Raw genomic sequence first — 13,407 nt, forward strand, 5'->3', positions numbered from 1 at the left:
TCCTGAATTCGTCCAGTTCTCTATTTCTGTGGTTCTCTCTTTGCCTAGTTCTCTTCCTCTCTCATCCCGGATTGTTTTCTCTTCCTCTCTCTAAAGTCTTCGTCTCTCGACTTCTCGCTTCGTAGCCGACAGGCCTCGTGTACAAACAAAGCCACCGCCTCGGAGGGGAGCAAGACGAGGACACTTGCGAGGAAAAGATTCAAAGAAATCTATCCCTTCTCTTGCCTCCCTTTCTTTTCCCGGCGCAGAATCTCTCTCTGGTTTGCCTCTCCACCCACACCAGAACAGGAAAAAGGAGCGAAAAAGAAGAAGATACAAGGGTTTCGCGTGAACTAGAAAACCATCTTTCCAGACCTTACTGACTATACATAAAGATATACAACATATATATATATATATATATATATATCATACGTATGATAGCATATATATATATATATATATACCGCTGCATACGTTAGATATCGTTTTGTGCTTCGTTTCTCCGCCATGGAAGTGGAGCCGAAACGAACGTCCCGTGTGGATTCGTGAGAACAGTCCGTTGTTTCTGTCCTCTCCGAAAACCGTCTCTGTAATTGTTCTTAGTATTTTTTGGCAATCGAAAACGAGAACTCAGAACGCGGAAGCACACACTGTCGACTCGCCGCAGTTTCCGGTTCCCCGGGGCGAGAGATCAGCAACTGGTTTGAGAAGAAAGGCCACACGCCCCGTGTTTTGGCTCTTTTCGCCTCATCAGAAGTGAAAAAACCGCTCATCGTGGAAGCTCTCCGACTGGCGACAGCATCTTTTTTTTAAAAAAATTAACATACCAACTCTTCAGAGAAGAAAACCTTTTTCTCCCTCTCACGCGAAATATGTACACTGTCTACGGGGAAGCGAGTTCGAGATACTAGTCGATTCGGCTCTATCCAACTCCCGACAAGAGGAAAGCGCTTGAGGTCTGAGAAACGGCGCCTCTTGTCGGAAACCCCGTCTCGAGATGTCTTGCGCAGCAATCGAGAGTCTCCAAAACCCCGAAAAACCGTCCCTCTTTTCCCTCCTTGATCAACATCTTGCAGGGTGTGCGGCAGCGCACATCGCTCCAAACTCTCTATCTCTCTCTGTGTCTAGCGACTGCCTTCATCTCGCACAAAAGTTGTGGCTTGGATTTCTCTCTCCTCGCAGCAGGCACGCACCTCACTCGATAGGTCCACTTGCAGCGTCTGCTCTTTCGGTAAGAGAAGTCGCATCCAACACATGCAGTTCCGAGCCTCCCGCGGGGTCGGGTGGCGTCGCTTGCCAATGCGCCGACTCTTCACACACGAGAAAAGGCATCAGTCGGAGTGTCCTGACTCCCCCAAATCGTCTCGCGCTCTCCACGAGAATTATCTGGATTCTGCGGGCCGGGGCGAGGTACGGAGGCGCCCTTCGTGCTCCGGCTCCAAATCCTCCATTCTCACGTCGGTCTCCGTCTCTTCCTCCAGAAAACTCAGTCGCTTTGTCTTCTCTGGAGAGTCAAGGGTGCGAAAATCTCTTCTGCCGCGGTCGCCCTCGGGTTGTCGAGGCTGTGCCTGGTTCTCTTTCTCCTCTTCGCGGAGCGCCGAAGGAGCGGAGAGGGAATCGTCAGAAGAGTTGCTCAAAAGCGAAGCGAGGAAGTCATCGGGGTTCTCTTCTCGATCGCGAGAGGCTGCCGGCGAAAAGGTTTGCAGCTTCTCTGCGTGGTGGTCCACGAGGAACGACGCACTCTGGGAGAGATCGAGAGACAGAGGCATCTGACTTCTGCGAAAACAACATCGGCGCGAAAAAAGACAAAAAGTGGCTAAAAAAAGACAAAGGGAAAACCAAACACAAGACGAAAACCAGAGAGGGAAGACAGAGGAGCGGAGACCTTCACGTAGGGCGAAACACAGAGACAGGAAAGCGCAGGAAAAAAGCGAGCGAGACGATGGAACGATAGAAGCAGGAAAGTCTCGGAGCTACGGAGGAAGCAAACCACCGACGGGACGGAGGCGCAGGACGGAGAGCGGCGTACACGGAAGCAAGGAAAGGACTAAAACGATTTCGTAGACCCCTGGAGAGACAAACAAAAGGTGTGGACCGCGATGGGGCGATACACAGGAAGAGAAACTTGTGTTAAATAATCGGTTGATGTGCTGACAAACTTGTTTATGTGTACACAAAATGCATACATGTATCGGTATGCAAAAAACATATGTAGCTATATGGACGGGTACAATATGCATATGCATGAAGAATGCATGTCCACGCATGCGTGCCGATTTACCGGATGAATTGCATCTGCGAGACGTAAGTAAGGAATGCAGAATACACTTTTTGGATTTCTTCTTCGACTGCCTCTACGAGAAGTTTGTGTCGCTCCTTTTGCTCCGCCAGGCGCTCTTCCAGTCTCTCTGCCTCTCTCAGGAAGGCTGTCGTCATCTCCTGTAGCGAATACGCATACATATAAGGATCCATTTCCATACGTGTGCATACATCCACGTAGTAGCAAGTATATACATTTGCATATGCATATAAATGCATAGATTTGTAGGCCTGAAAGGAGGTGCCCACAGATGATGGATGTTCAGGCATAAGACAGAAGAGAGACACGGAGACGGGGCTGACGAGAAAGCAGGTGGAATAGGGATGCAGACAGCAGCGATTGAGTAGAACTTTCTGAGGACTCGGCACAAATGATCTACCGAGAGGAGAGACTTGCAGCTGCATTGCATCGCAGATACATCCAGAAGCAGACGGAGAACTGCGTCGATAACAAGAGCGACACAGAGACAGCACGGATAGATCTAAACAGAAATACCAAATATACATATATCTGTACGTACAAGTGCACCTTTACATACATATACATATATATATATATATATATATATACATGCATGTATGTAGGTGCGATGCAGTTGGTTTACTTGTTGATTGACGAGAGCTTTTTTTCGGTCTTCTGTTTCTTGTTTTCTTCGCGACAGGTTCCCACGCAGCTCCATTTCTTCTTCTTCTTTTCTTCTCTCCTGTTCGTCCAGCTGCCGGCTTAGCTTCTCGCGTTCCACCTGCAGTTCCTGCACAGCCCGGCTCAGCTGCTCCTTCTGTTCGCCGATTTCCCGAAACAGTTTCTCTCGCATCCGCATGTCGCTTCGAAATCCGAGGTGCGGCTGAACGGAAAGAAAACGAAGAAACGCGCAAATCTCGATCCACACGCACGCACCTCCACCCCCATGTGTGTGGGCATCCGAGGATACACCGAAGCTTGCATCTGTACACGATTCGTAGGGATTTACGTACACATATACATATATATATATATATATATATGTATATTCATCTGCAGATATATATGCAGGATAGAGAGGCAGAGAGATAAAGATGTGTGTATACTTAGGCTTGTAAGTTTCATTCCAGAAATGGGTCCACGCACGTATAGGATCCCCAGTGCAGAAGTCTCTCGCCGTCACATGCATATATATATATATATATATATATCGATGTATTTATATGGATATAAAGATCTTTTCAAAGATGAGGTGCGAAGGTGTGTGGGGGGTTTTGCGGGTCTCTGTGTGAGGGGTTCGTACAGCGAGGATTTTGTCTCGATGGGAGTTTAGGATTTCCATGGCCTTTTTCGCCTTCTTCAGAGCCTTGGCGAAAGCGAGGAGGAGTTTCTGCTGGCTGGTTGCCAGGCTCTCCAGTTGCTGCAGCTGCTGATCCAGGTGCTTCTGCTGTAGCCGCAGCTCACCCCGTCTTTCCATCAGCTGCAAAAAAACGGAGAAAAGAGTGACGAAGCGCCGCAACCTGGAACTCCGCCATGTCTTCCTGTCTTCCCTTTCTTTCCGTTCTTTAGTTCATTTCTCCATCCTTTCTTCGCGCCCGCTCACCTTCTCGGGGGAGTGGACCACTTGGTCGTGCAGCTCCTCGCGCTCCTGCTTCAGATTCATCAGTTCCAAGACGAGGTCGCCGAGCTCCAGTTCAAGTCTAAACGGAACCGCACGAAAAGGAAACGCGGAAGCAAAGAGACAGGTGGGACAGAAGAAAGGCCTCGGGCATCCGCGGAGGCGAAAGAAGCGAGAGACCGCGCGTCACACACGTGGAGAGAGCAAGCGGTTACGAGGCGGGGGCCAAGCAAAAGGGTGGAGAGAAAAACGCGAAAGGTGTCCTTAGACGGGGGACGTAGGCGCGTGAGAGGGGAGATCACCAGATCTTTCGATTTTAAAAAAACAAACCTGTGAAAGAGGAAAACCCGCGCTCACGCGATTCGCGTGCCTCAATCCGTTCCTCTTTTTCTGGCTCTTCTGGAACTCCCCTCAACTCTTTTCCTCGCCTCAGCCGCCTTTTCACCTCCGCCCGTCTCTCCTCGCTTTTTTCCTTCGTCCTTCTTGGCAGTCTCCCTTCGAGTGTCTAGAGGCGCCAGCTTGTGTCTCCGCCTTGCTTCCTCTTTCGCTCTTTCGAACACGGGACTTCTTCGCTCTTCACCGCGCCTTGTCTTCTTCGTTTCAGTGCCCGCCTTTGGGGCGCCTGCATGCGGCGTCTTCCTCAGGCTTCGACGGCGCGTCTCTCCTCACCTGCCATGAATTGCCTGGCGCTCGGCGAACTGTTCCATGAGTGCCCCGAGGTCGCTGTGTCGCTGCCGCAACTCTGCACAGAAAAAACAAAGAAATGCAGTAATATACATAAATATATATGTACATGCATAGTTACAAATACATATAGACCCATAGATATACATATCCATATATATAAACATATTATGCCCCTTATTACTTTGGAGACTGGTAGAGCGGAGAAGTAGATTGTTTTAGATTGTTCATTCGACAGGCAAAAGAAGGAAAACCCCAAGCCAGTGTCGAGAGCAATCCAGCAGACCCCCGGACAGGAGTCACGAGCGCGCAAGACAACCCCGCGGAGGATGGAGCACGAGATGTCGAAGAAAGCGAAACCGCAGCGAAAAGAGCAAGCGGAGAGAGACACTCGCGGCAAGAGAAGGAAGAGAGAGAAGAGGGGTAAGCGAGAGACTAAAGAGAAGAGAGAGAAGTGAGAGAACTGCGGCAAAAGAAGGAAAAGAAAGAAGAGAGAGAACAGAAAGAGCCTCTTGAGGAACGCGCGTTGCGGAGCGAGAAGAAACAATCCGGAAGGCCACACGGCAAGGGAGAAGAAAAACGGACTCTTGAAGGGGCGAAAAAAAATCGACAGGACAGAGAAGGACACGAAACCGAGAGAGAGAGAGAAGACACACGACAAACGATCGAGAAGATAGCACGGAAAAGAGGACAGGGCTTTGAGAGGCGCGCCCCCGCGAACCTCCACCACAGGAGCGATGCAAAGGAGAGAAAGAAATCTCTGCATGCGCTTTACCGGACTCGAGTTCGTCGCGTCTCTGTTTCTGTCGCTGCGCAACTGGATGCTGCGTCTGTCGCTCTGCCCGGAAGCGCAGGAGCTCTTGGTCCACGAGCTGCGCCTTGAGGCAGAAAAGGAGACAGAAAAGGAGACAAACGTCTCTCACGTGGACGATAGTTCCAACCTCCTCTCGGTCTCTGGAGTGGACGGGTGCTTCCGCTGCCGGAGAGGCGTGACGTGTAAAAAAGGAACAGCCGAACGGGGAGAGAGAGACAAAAAGACAAGACAAGACGAAGACTTACGTCTTGGCTGATTTTCTGAAGACTCTGCTGGAGAGCTGCGCGCTGCTGGATTTGCCCCTCGAACTGTTTCCAGAGGGTTTCTTTCAGGCGAAGAAAAGTGCAAACTGAACTCGCGAAACGCAGTACCGCGGCCGCGCTCGGAGAAGCGAATGTCTCGCGAGTGAAATCCGGCAGTCCCAACACCCTGCAGAAAGCCAGAAAGAGAAGAGGAGACGAGAGAAAGACAAGATACGGAAGGCACGAGGAGAGGAAGAAGGCGAAGAGAGACAGGCAGGGAGACGCGAGAGAGAAAAGCATACGCAGAGGGGAGAAAGATACAGAGCGGAGAGAGCAAGCAGCAAGAAAAAGGACAAGAGGAGAGAAACGGAGGACAGGAACGGGCAACCAAGAAGCTGGGAAGAAACGAGGAGAAAGCGGAAGGAGAGAGAAGACGATGACAGAAGGGAATTTACTCTGGAAGAAGAAACCTCCAGTTTCCTTCCTTTTCCTCCACTGGCTCTGTGGACGGCCTCGCGTGCCATCCACCATACGAGGAGACCCTTGGCCTTCGCGTCGCGCCAATGTTAGCGAAAAGGAAATGCACGGGGTCGATTGACCGCGTGTTCGGCCTCTTTGGTAGCCTCGCGACGGTCAAGGCGGCGCACCTGTTGAGTCGCTGGCAGAGGCGAAAGAAGCGGAGATTCCCGATCGCCTTTGCATGCAACCGCCCATCCTGGGACAGGAACTGCAAGCTGAAGAGAGAAGGAGAGGGGGAGCCAAAGAACTCCGGAGAGAAGAGGCGAGCGCAAAAATGCGGCGAAGACAGCCCCAAAGGTGCGGAGAAGACCCGCAGAGGAGCGGAGACGGGGAAAGACGGATAACGGAAGCACAGAGGGTTTCTCGCGTTGTGCACCAGTCTTGTTTTTGCAGCGTTTTCGATTTTCCAGGAGGCTGCATGCAACGAACCTGTCGATGGAAGGCAAGCAGCTACGGACGTCGCCTGTGACCTCCTCGATGCGCACGTCGTTTACTGTCAAGCTGAAGATGCTCTCAATGGCAAAGGAGTAGAGGCCCTGGACCTGCGGGGAGCATCCGAGCGAAAGAGAAAAAAACACGGACATGTGTACATACACCGCTGCAGCCAGCGAATGGAAGAGGAGAGACCGTTGAGGCCTCGAGGGGTTGGAAGCACGAAATAGAGTCGATACAAATCTCGGGTCCACTGGGTCCGCTCGAGCCTGCGCGCGAGACCGGAGAACGAATCCCACACAGGAGATGTGTCTTCACAGACAGACGGACGCCTAATGGAAAGCAGAGGGCGCGATGCAGAGCGAGGCACCGCAGAAAGCAGGAACGGGACAGAAAATGAGGCGCACATCAAAGGGAAGTTGAAGGTGAAAGCGTGGACAGGTGGGGATCGACTGCGAGGTCTCACCTGCTCCGGCTGCGGTTCCCTCCACATGGTGTCTGGACACTCGAGTTTGTGCTTTGCGAACTCGCGTTTGATTTCTTCTAGAGTCATCCTGCCTCCGCGGTCTGTAGAGGGGAAAAAGGGACTGCCCTGGGAGGAGAAACTTGTGCTCGGGTAAATGGAGTGAGCGGACAGACCCCCCGACTGGGACATGCCTGGCGACGCCATTCTGTCGAAGAACAGGAAGCTACGGAAGGGCGGACGCTACGGGTGGATGCAGATCGAGAGCACCAAAAGAAAAAGGGCCGTACGCAGAAAATAGACTGGGGAGACGTAGAAGAGAGCGGCTCGAAGAGCGAGCGGAAGCAGGTAAGGGCACGAAACCGGAGAAATTGGAAAGCAACTCTCGCAGTTGCAGGCAGCGTCGCCGAAGAGGCAGCGAAGGGGACAAATTTGACAAGAATCCAGAAAGGGAAAAGGATAAAAAGGAAGATCGGGAAAGTCCGGCGGAATGCAGTAGAACGGGAAAAAGCGACACGAGGAGGGCAAAAAAGAGAAGTACACCCGAAGGAGTCTGCTTGTCACTTCGGGGATCCTTCGCTGGAGAGTACATACACCTCAGATTAGGCCCAACAGCCGGAGAGGGACACTGGTTAGAGTGTACATACACCGCAGCGTTGCGTCTGGGTAACTGTGAGAGAGCCTGTTGGCTTCAAGCCCCACGAAGTACCCATGGAAGTTGCAGGGGACCTGCCGGACAGGTAACTGGAAACGAAAACCCGCCTGAAAACCTCTTCGAGAAACTGTTTGTTTTTGCGCACGCGGCCGTGTGTCGCCGCTCGCTCACGCGCATCACCCAGGTATGGAACAACTAGAAGGGCGCGGTGTAAGGCAGCAAGAACAAGGAAGGTGGAGACGAAAGTAGGGAACGAAACAGAAACAGAAGAGACCGTGAAACCCCGTGAAAACCCCGTGTGTTGCTCCGAGACAATAAGAGGGACGGGGAACAACAGGCATCGGACTGGACAGCGGGTCAGCCTCCGGCGAGACCGTTTCCGTGTGTGTCCACACGCGGGAAAAGAAGAAGAGGAAAGGGCTGACCAGCTTCAACAGGGCAAGAAAGGCCATAAAAAAGCCAGGCGCACGAACCAGCAGCAGGGGCGACCTGCCAGTCTCTGGAAGGGCGCAGCCCGGTAGCAGTCACATGGTTTTAGAGACGTCCAGGGGTCGAGGAGAAGGAGAAAAAAAGCGGAAGAGCCTAGACGGCACTGAAACCTAAGCAAAGCTCGATTCACCTTTTCTTCTTCGGAAAACTGCTGGCGAACGCGAGTACGCGCGTGCATCGAGCTGCCCCTCCACCAGCCGAATTTCCACAGACACCTGGGGGGCGCTGCATGCGTCACAGAAGAAGCCTAGGCGTGGCATAAAGAAGTTTTTTCTCTTTGAGAGAATAACCAACGAGCGAAAACAAAGTGGAGAGTTTTATCTCTCGCCATTGGATGGCTTTTTTCTGGGTTCGTCTCGTCATGACAGTGCAGCCTCGCGCCCTTTCCACTCCGGCGCTGTGAAGACACCCTCCTCAACGAGCGACGCTCATCCGGAGTGTTCGAGTGAAAAGAAGCGGCGTCATCCTCTGTGCACAGAAAGTTGGAGGCGTTTCAGTTAGACGTTCTTCTCCGAAGGAAGGCTCCCGCTAAAAAATGCAGCGCAGGTGACGAGCCACTCTACGCAGCTCTTTTTACAGCTGACTTCCCTGATTCCGGAAATGAGCGTACACGGTCACTCTCTATTTGTGTGCACACCTGTTTCACCCGTTCATCGTCCTTACCGTCTCTCCCCAGCATGCTTGCTGACGCTTCTTGCCTCGTGTCTAACACGGACACCGCCGTCAAGGACCGAGTAACCAGGCACGGTTCATTCCTCTTTTGAATCTCTAACGGTCGCTGAATCCTCAAATGTTTGCTCCTAGTATGCGTACTAGCGCAACACACGTCGAGGAGATACTGTTCTTAAGCAACGGTCCAGGAAAGGAACGAGCGTACGCTCGCGATGAAAAAGAAGATCCGGGCTCGCACACGTGAGTCGTCCTTCGTCTCGCCCATCTGAATGCAGTGACGAAAACGAAGGATAGCAAGAAGATAGGAGAACCAAAAACGCGTGACACGAGCGCTGATAACGAGAAAGATCATAGTTTGTCTCTGTTGATGAGGGCACAAAAAATAATTTACCTTTTGAAAAGGCATAGGTGTTGCTCGTTAGGAAAAAGCCACGTGCACTAGCTCGTAGAATGTTTGTGGTACCTCCCCCTGCGCCGCCCCGTCGGAAAACAAACGAGGAATGCCTCTCTGGACAGCTGACAGGAGAGCATGGGTGCTAGAGAACTCTGTGGCCAGTGACAAGGGGTCAGGCGATGTTTCATAGTTGGTGTAACCACAGGGGCATCACATTTGCCTTTTATGTTTAGAAAAGGTACTTTGTATAAACCTAGAAATCCCACTTTATAGTGTTTACTCTGAAACCAGGAGGCAGTGGGGAGGGGTGCGAGCACAGACTGGCAATCCGACCCGCGGAAACCAAACGACCTTGTATTCTTTCCGGTGAAGAGGAGGCTGAGAGCTTTCCTGCGACACGGGCTCTGCTACGAAACTGAGAAGACACTTTGATTCTGCAGCACGAACGGCGGCGGGAGACAAGATTTTCCAAATTGCAAAACTTTCTGGCTCTTCTCAGTAGCACAAAAGGTGGTTCTTTTCATCAAAGGAACACTCGAAACCCACATGGGTTTGGAGTGCAGGCCTGGACGAAGTGCAGACTGCCGGCTGAACATCTATCCAAACTGTCCAGCGCACCTTCGAGCAGGAACAAGAAAAACATAATCACGGAATGGTCAGTAGTTTAAGCGCATGCGGGCGATACGATTGGGATCTCGACAGGAGCCGAATCCCTCTCTCTCGCCATACCGCCTAGAATTGTTTTCTCCTGTCTCTGCTGGAGGTTCCACAAACCATTCTCAGTTGTTAATGCGACTTGCAGCCTCACTGCTAGCCGTTGGAAAGCTCGATTCCCTCGTATTCCACCACACTCTGAAAGCTTTCCCGAAAGAGTCTCTCCACTGAACTAGGTGAAACCGGACTGTAGGAAAACAGGCTGAGGCCTGCAGTGTGAACGTTTTCCGCTCCATACTCTGAACTGCACACGGATTCTCGACATAGGAGGCAGCGAGGAGCGTTTCTTTAGCCGGTCCCGCTGGATGGCGGGCGGACGGATTCTGCCTCTTTCCGAGAAGCGGACTCATCGAAACCCCCGGCAAAGCAGCGACGACCTTTGCGAAGTTCGGTTTCTACGAACATATATGCATGGAATGGAAACGAACGAGCGTGTGTCTATGATAGGCGAATGTGAAATCCGTCCGTTGTGTGTCTTGCCCAGCTTCTCCGAAGGTTTGCGAGGAACCGGTCAGACTCAGTTCGCGCCCTGTGCCCAGCTTGTCACAGAGGCAGTCGGCGCCACGGCTACCTTTTCTCTTCCAGAGACCCTGATCTTCCGCATTTGTTCTAGACTTTCAATGGGGAGATCCACAGCTTTTCATCTCCCTTCTTAGTCGCCAAAAGTAGCGACGTGTCCGCTGAACAGCCTAGCCACGGCAACTTTGTGTAGCCTGCGCGAACCCACCCGGCGCCTCAGCCCTCCGCGTCCTCGCGTGCAGTTCAGGCTTAGAGCCTTGGCACCCACTGCGAGAAACAAGTACCACGCGAATGAGGAGTGAATGTTGCGAGAACTGTTGAAAAGACCTGCGAGAGCCGTGGCAATCCACGACTTGCGATCCCATGCAAAAGCGGTGAAAGCATGCAGAGAGGTGGGCATGCATGCCAGCCACATGAAACCGGATGCCCGTTTCGCTTTCGCCTGGAGCAAAACGAGGGATTCTCTGTCTGATCTCGAAAGCCTTCCACATGTGTGTTGCAGTGGTGTTTTCTGGAAACACGACAGACCCGCCGGGTCCCGCGTGTAAACGCCGAGAGTCGTGACGAGGCCCCCTGTCTTTTTATATAATGCATGGCGTGACGCACTGTGGCTGACGCGATCATCCATTTTTTTCGGCGAAAGCAAAGAGAGTTACGCGGTTCTCTTTGTCGTCTTTTTCGAAAGGTGCATTCCGCCGTTCCAGCTGCTTAGCTCCTCTCGAGCATGTTGACGCACAGAACGCCCGGAGCATGGCGGCGAGAGTAGTGGACGCAGGGGGGCGGAAGGCCCTGCGGGATGCCTCTCGTGGTACCACCTTCCTTTCCTCTTCTCCAAATTGTGCCCGGCCGCTTTCCACCTTTTCTCTTTCTCTTCCAGTCCACTGTTCCAAGATCGGCTGCATGCGCAATGCAAGCGCTCCAGGAGGAGCAGCCGCCTCCAAAAAAATGGACAAGACCGGCACGACCTCCGGCTCTCTCTGTTCCCTTTCTTCGCTTAAATCCTCTTCTCCGCCATCCACCTCTTCCTCTCTGCGCGTTTCTGGACCCGGATGCACTCCGTTGCACGGAGAAAGCCTCCGCGGCGAGGCGCCGTCTTCTGTTCCTGCCTGCTGGCGGCGCGAGCCTGTGATTTTGTGTCCACCGAACAAGGCTCCTGTTGTTCGTGTTGAACAGATGCATGTCCAGCAGCAAGGGAAGCGCAAGCGACAGCATGTGCCTCTCCCAGTCGCTCCTCAAGGGAGTTCTTGGACCGGCCTTCCTTCACAGGGGACGGGCGGTGTATGCGCACCGTCGCGTCCAGCTTGCTGGTGTCTGCCGTGCGTCAAACCGCGTTGTCGTTCCTTTGCTTCTTCTTCTGCCTCTGCAAAGGTGGAATCGGCGGCAGCCCCCTCTGTCTCTTCATCTCTTCCCTCTCCTGCGGCGTCCTCCGGCAGGTTCCGGTCTGCAGTTCACCAAGAGATGATTGTTGCCATGACCCGGACCCACTTGCAAAATCTCCTCCTGAAACGCTTCGGTAAGTGTCTCCGCCTACTCTTCCGCTGAGTTCCTTTTTTCTCCCTACGCGAGCTTTTTTTTCGCTCCCCCTGTTTCCCGCACTCTCCTCCTTGACGCGTCGTCCCTATACCTAACGAGTTCCCGATCGGATTCCTCTCGCGGCGGTCCTGCGCGTCCCCCGTCCCAGGGGCTCATCGTCCCTGTCTCCTTCTGCGTCTCTCCTTCTCTTCTCGTCCTCCCCTCCCCCACGAAGCGGTTCGCTACGCTTTCCCTTCGCGTTTGCGTGCGCCTCGTCTCTCGCGCGCCTCGTCTCTCCCTCCGTCTAACTGCGCGCGAGTCTGCTGTCGGTCGACTTTTTTGTGCATGCACCCAGGGACTTTCAAAACGCAGGAGTGCCGCATCCTGGGCAAACCGGCCTTTTCCGCTGTGGTTTTGAAGGCCTGGGCGAGCTGGCTGGTTGACCAGAATCTCTGTTTGGACGGCGAAGCCGGGTTTCGCCTCGCGTACGCCCCGCCGCCGCCAGCGGTTTTGAAGAACCCGAAAGTTCGCGAGTTGATGGCGACCGACCTCGAAGTCCACTGGCTGATGACCAAGCTGACGAACCAGAACACAGCGGCAGTTTCGGGCGTTTCGCCTGCCTCGGAGCGCGCGAGCACGGACCTCGCGTCAGACCCAGACGCAGAGCGGAGAATCCAAATGGTGAAGAAAGCAGACAACGTCCCGCAACCTCACTTTCCGTCGGTGTTGAAGATGGACCACCCGCAGTTCCCCTACGAGCCCTACGAGCTCGAGAAGCTGCGCGATCTCTACGGCGTGCTGCTCAAATGGCCGTACAGAGAAGGGGGCCAGGTTCCGAGCGTCGCAGCTCGGCGGGCAGAGATGGAGCGGAAGCGCGAGGAGCGGGTGCGACGGGGGGAAGAAGAGGAAGGCGCGCGGGAAGAAAGCGAAGAAGTCGCTGGGCAACTCGAAGTCACCACCGGCTGCAGCGACAGCTACGTGTACGCCCCCAGCGAAATGGAAACGGGGCTCTACAGGGAACACTGACGGCGACGCAAAACAGCCGAGACCAGGAAATCCAAACACGGGGGACCCCGGGTGACGCCGAGGGGGGGAAGCGTGTGTGCTGGCGTCCCCGCAAGAGAAATGGGGCTGTGGAGGCGTGGGCGGGACGGTCGAGAAGAGAACGCGCGCGGGCGTGAGAGAAAGAATGGCGAAAGCTGGAACAGAAACTAGAGACTCCCGGCCTTCGCGTGCCGACGTCCGGAGGGACGCGGAAACGCGGGTGCATATACAAGACGCTGAGCCTTCGGTTGTGCCCCGACACGGCGTCCGAGAAACTCGAGACACGCTCTCTCTTGAGCTCGTTCCGTTTCGTTTGTTCCCTGTCATGTGCAAAAATAATAGGTCTGAAACTTCCCAGAAGCGTCTGTGGAGG

General features: G+C 53.5%; 2 protein-coding genes across 2 annotated transcripts; one reads left to right on the top strand and one right to left on the bottom strand.

Moving 5' to 3' along the window:
* Positions 1-1,364: 1,364 nt before the first annotated feature.
* Positions 1,365-7,242, bottom strand: NCLIV_053730 (putative nuf2 family domain-containing protein; the record flags this gene model as incomplete). The annotated part of the gene is made up of 11 exons (XM_003884925.1): positions 1,365-1,758; positions 2,264-2,421; positions 2,907-3,146; positions 3,567-3,743; positions 3,867-3,963; positions 4,551-4,623; positions 5,341-5,443; positions 5,625-5,808; positions 6,269-6,355; positions 6,570-6,682; positions 7,039-7,242. 11 exons carry the CDS (start codon positions 7,240-7,242, stop codon positions 1,365-1,367), a joined length of 1,830 nt encoding a protein of 609 aa, XP_003884974.1.
* A 4,181-nt stretch (positions 7,243-11,423) lies between these two features.
* On the top strand, positions 11,424-13,016 carry NCLIV_053740 (conserved hypothetical protein; the record flags this gene model as incomplete). The annotated part of the gene is made up of 2 exons (XM_003884926.1): positions 11,424-11,991; positions 12,346-13,016. 2 exons carry the CDS (start codon positions 11,424-11,426, stop codon positions 13,014-13,016), a joined length of 1,239 nt encoding a protein of 412 aa, XP_003884975.1.
* Between the last annotated feature and the right edge of the window lie 391 nt (positions 13,017-13,407).

The sequence above is a fragment of the Neospora caninum genome, chromosome XI, assembly GCF_000208865.1.
Source record: "Neospora caninum Liverpool complete genome, chromosome XI".
NCBI classification, from domain to species: domain Eukaryota; phylum Apicomplexa; class Conoidasida; order Eucoccidiorida; family Sarcocystidae; genus Neospora; species Neospora caninum.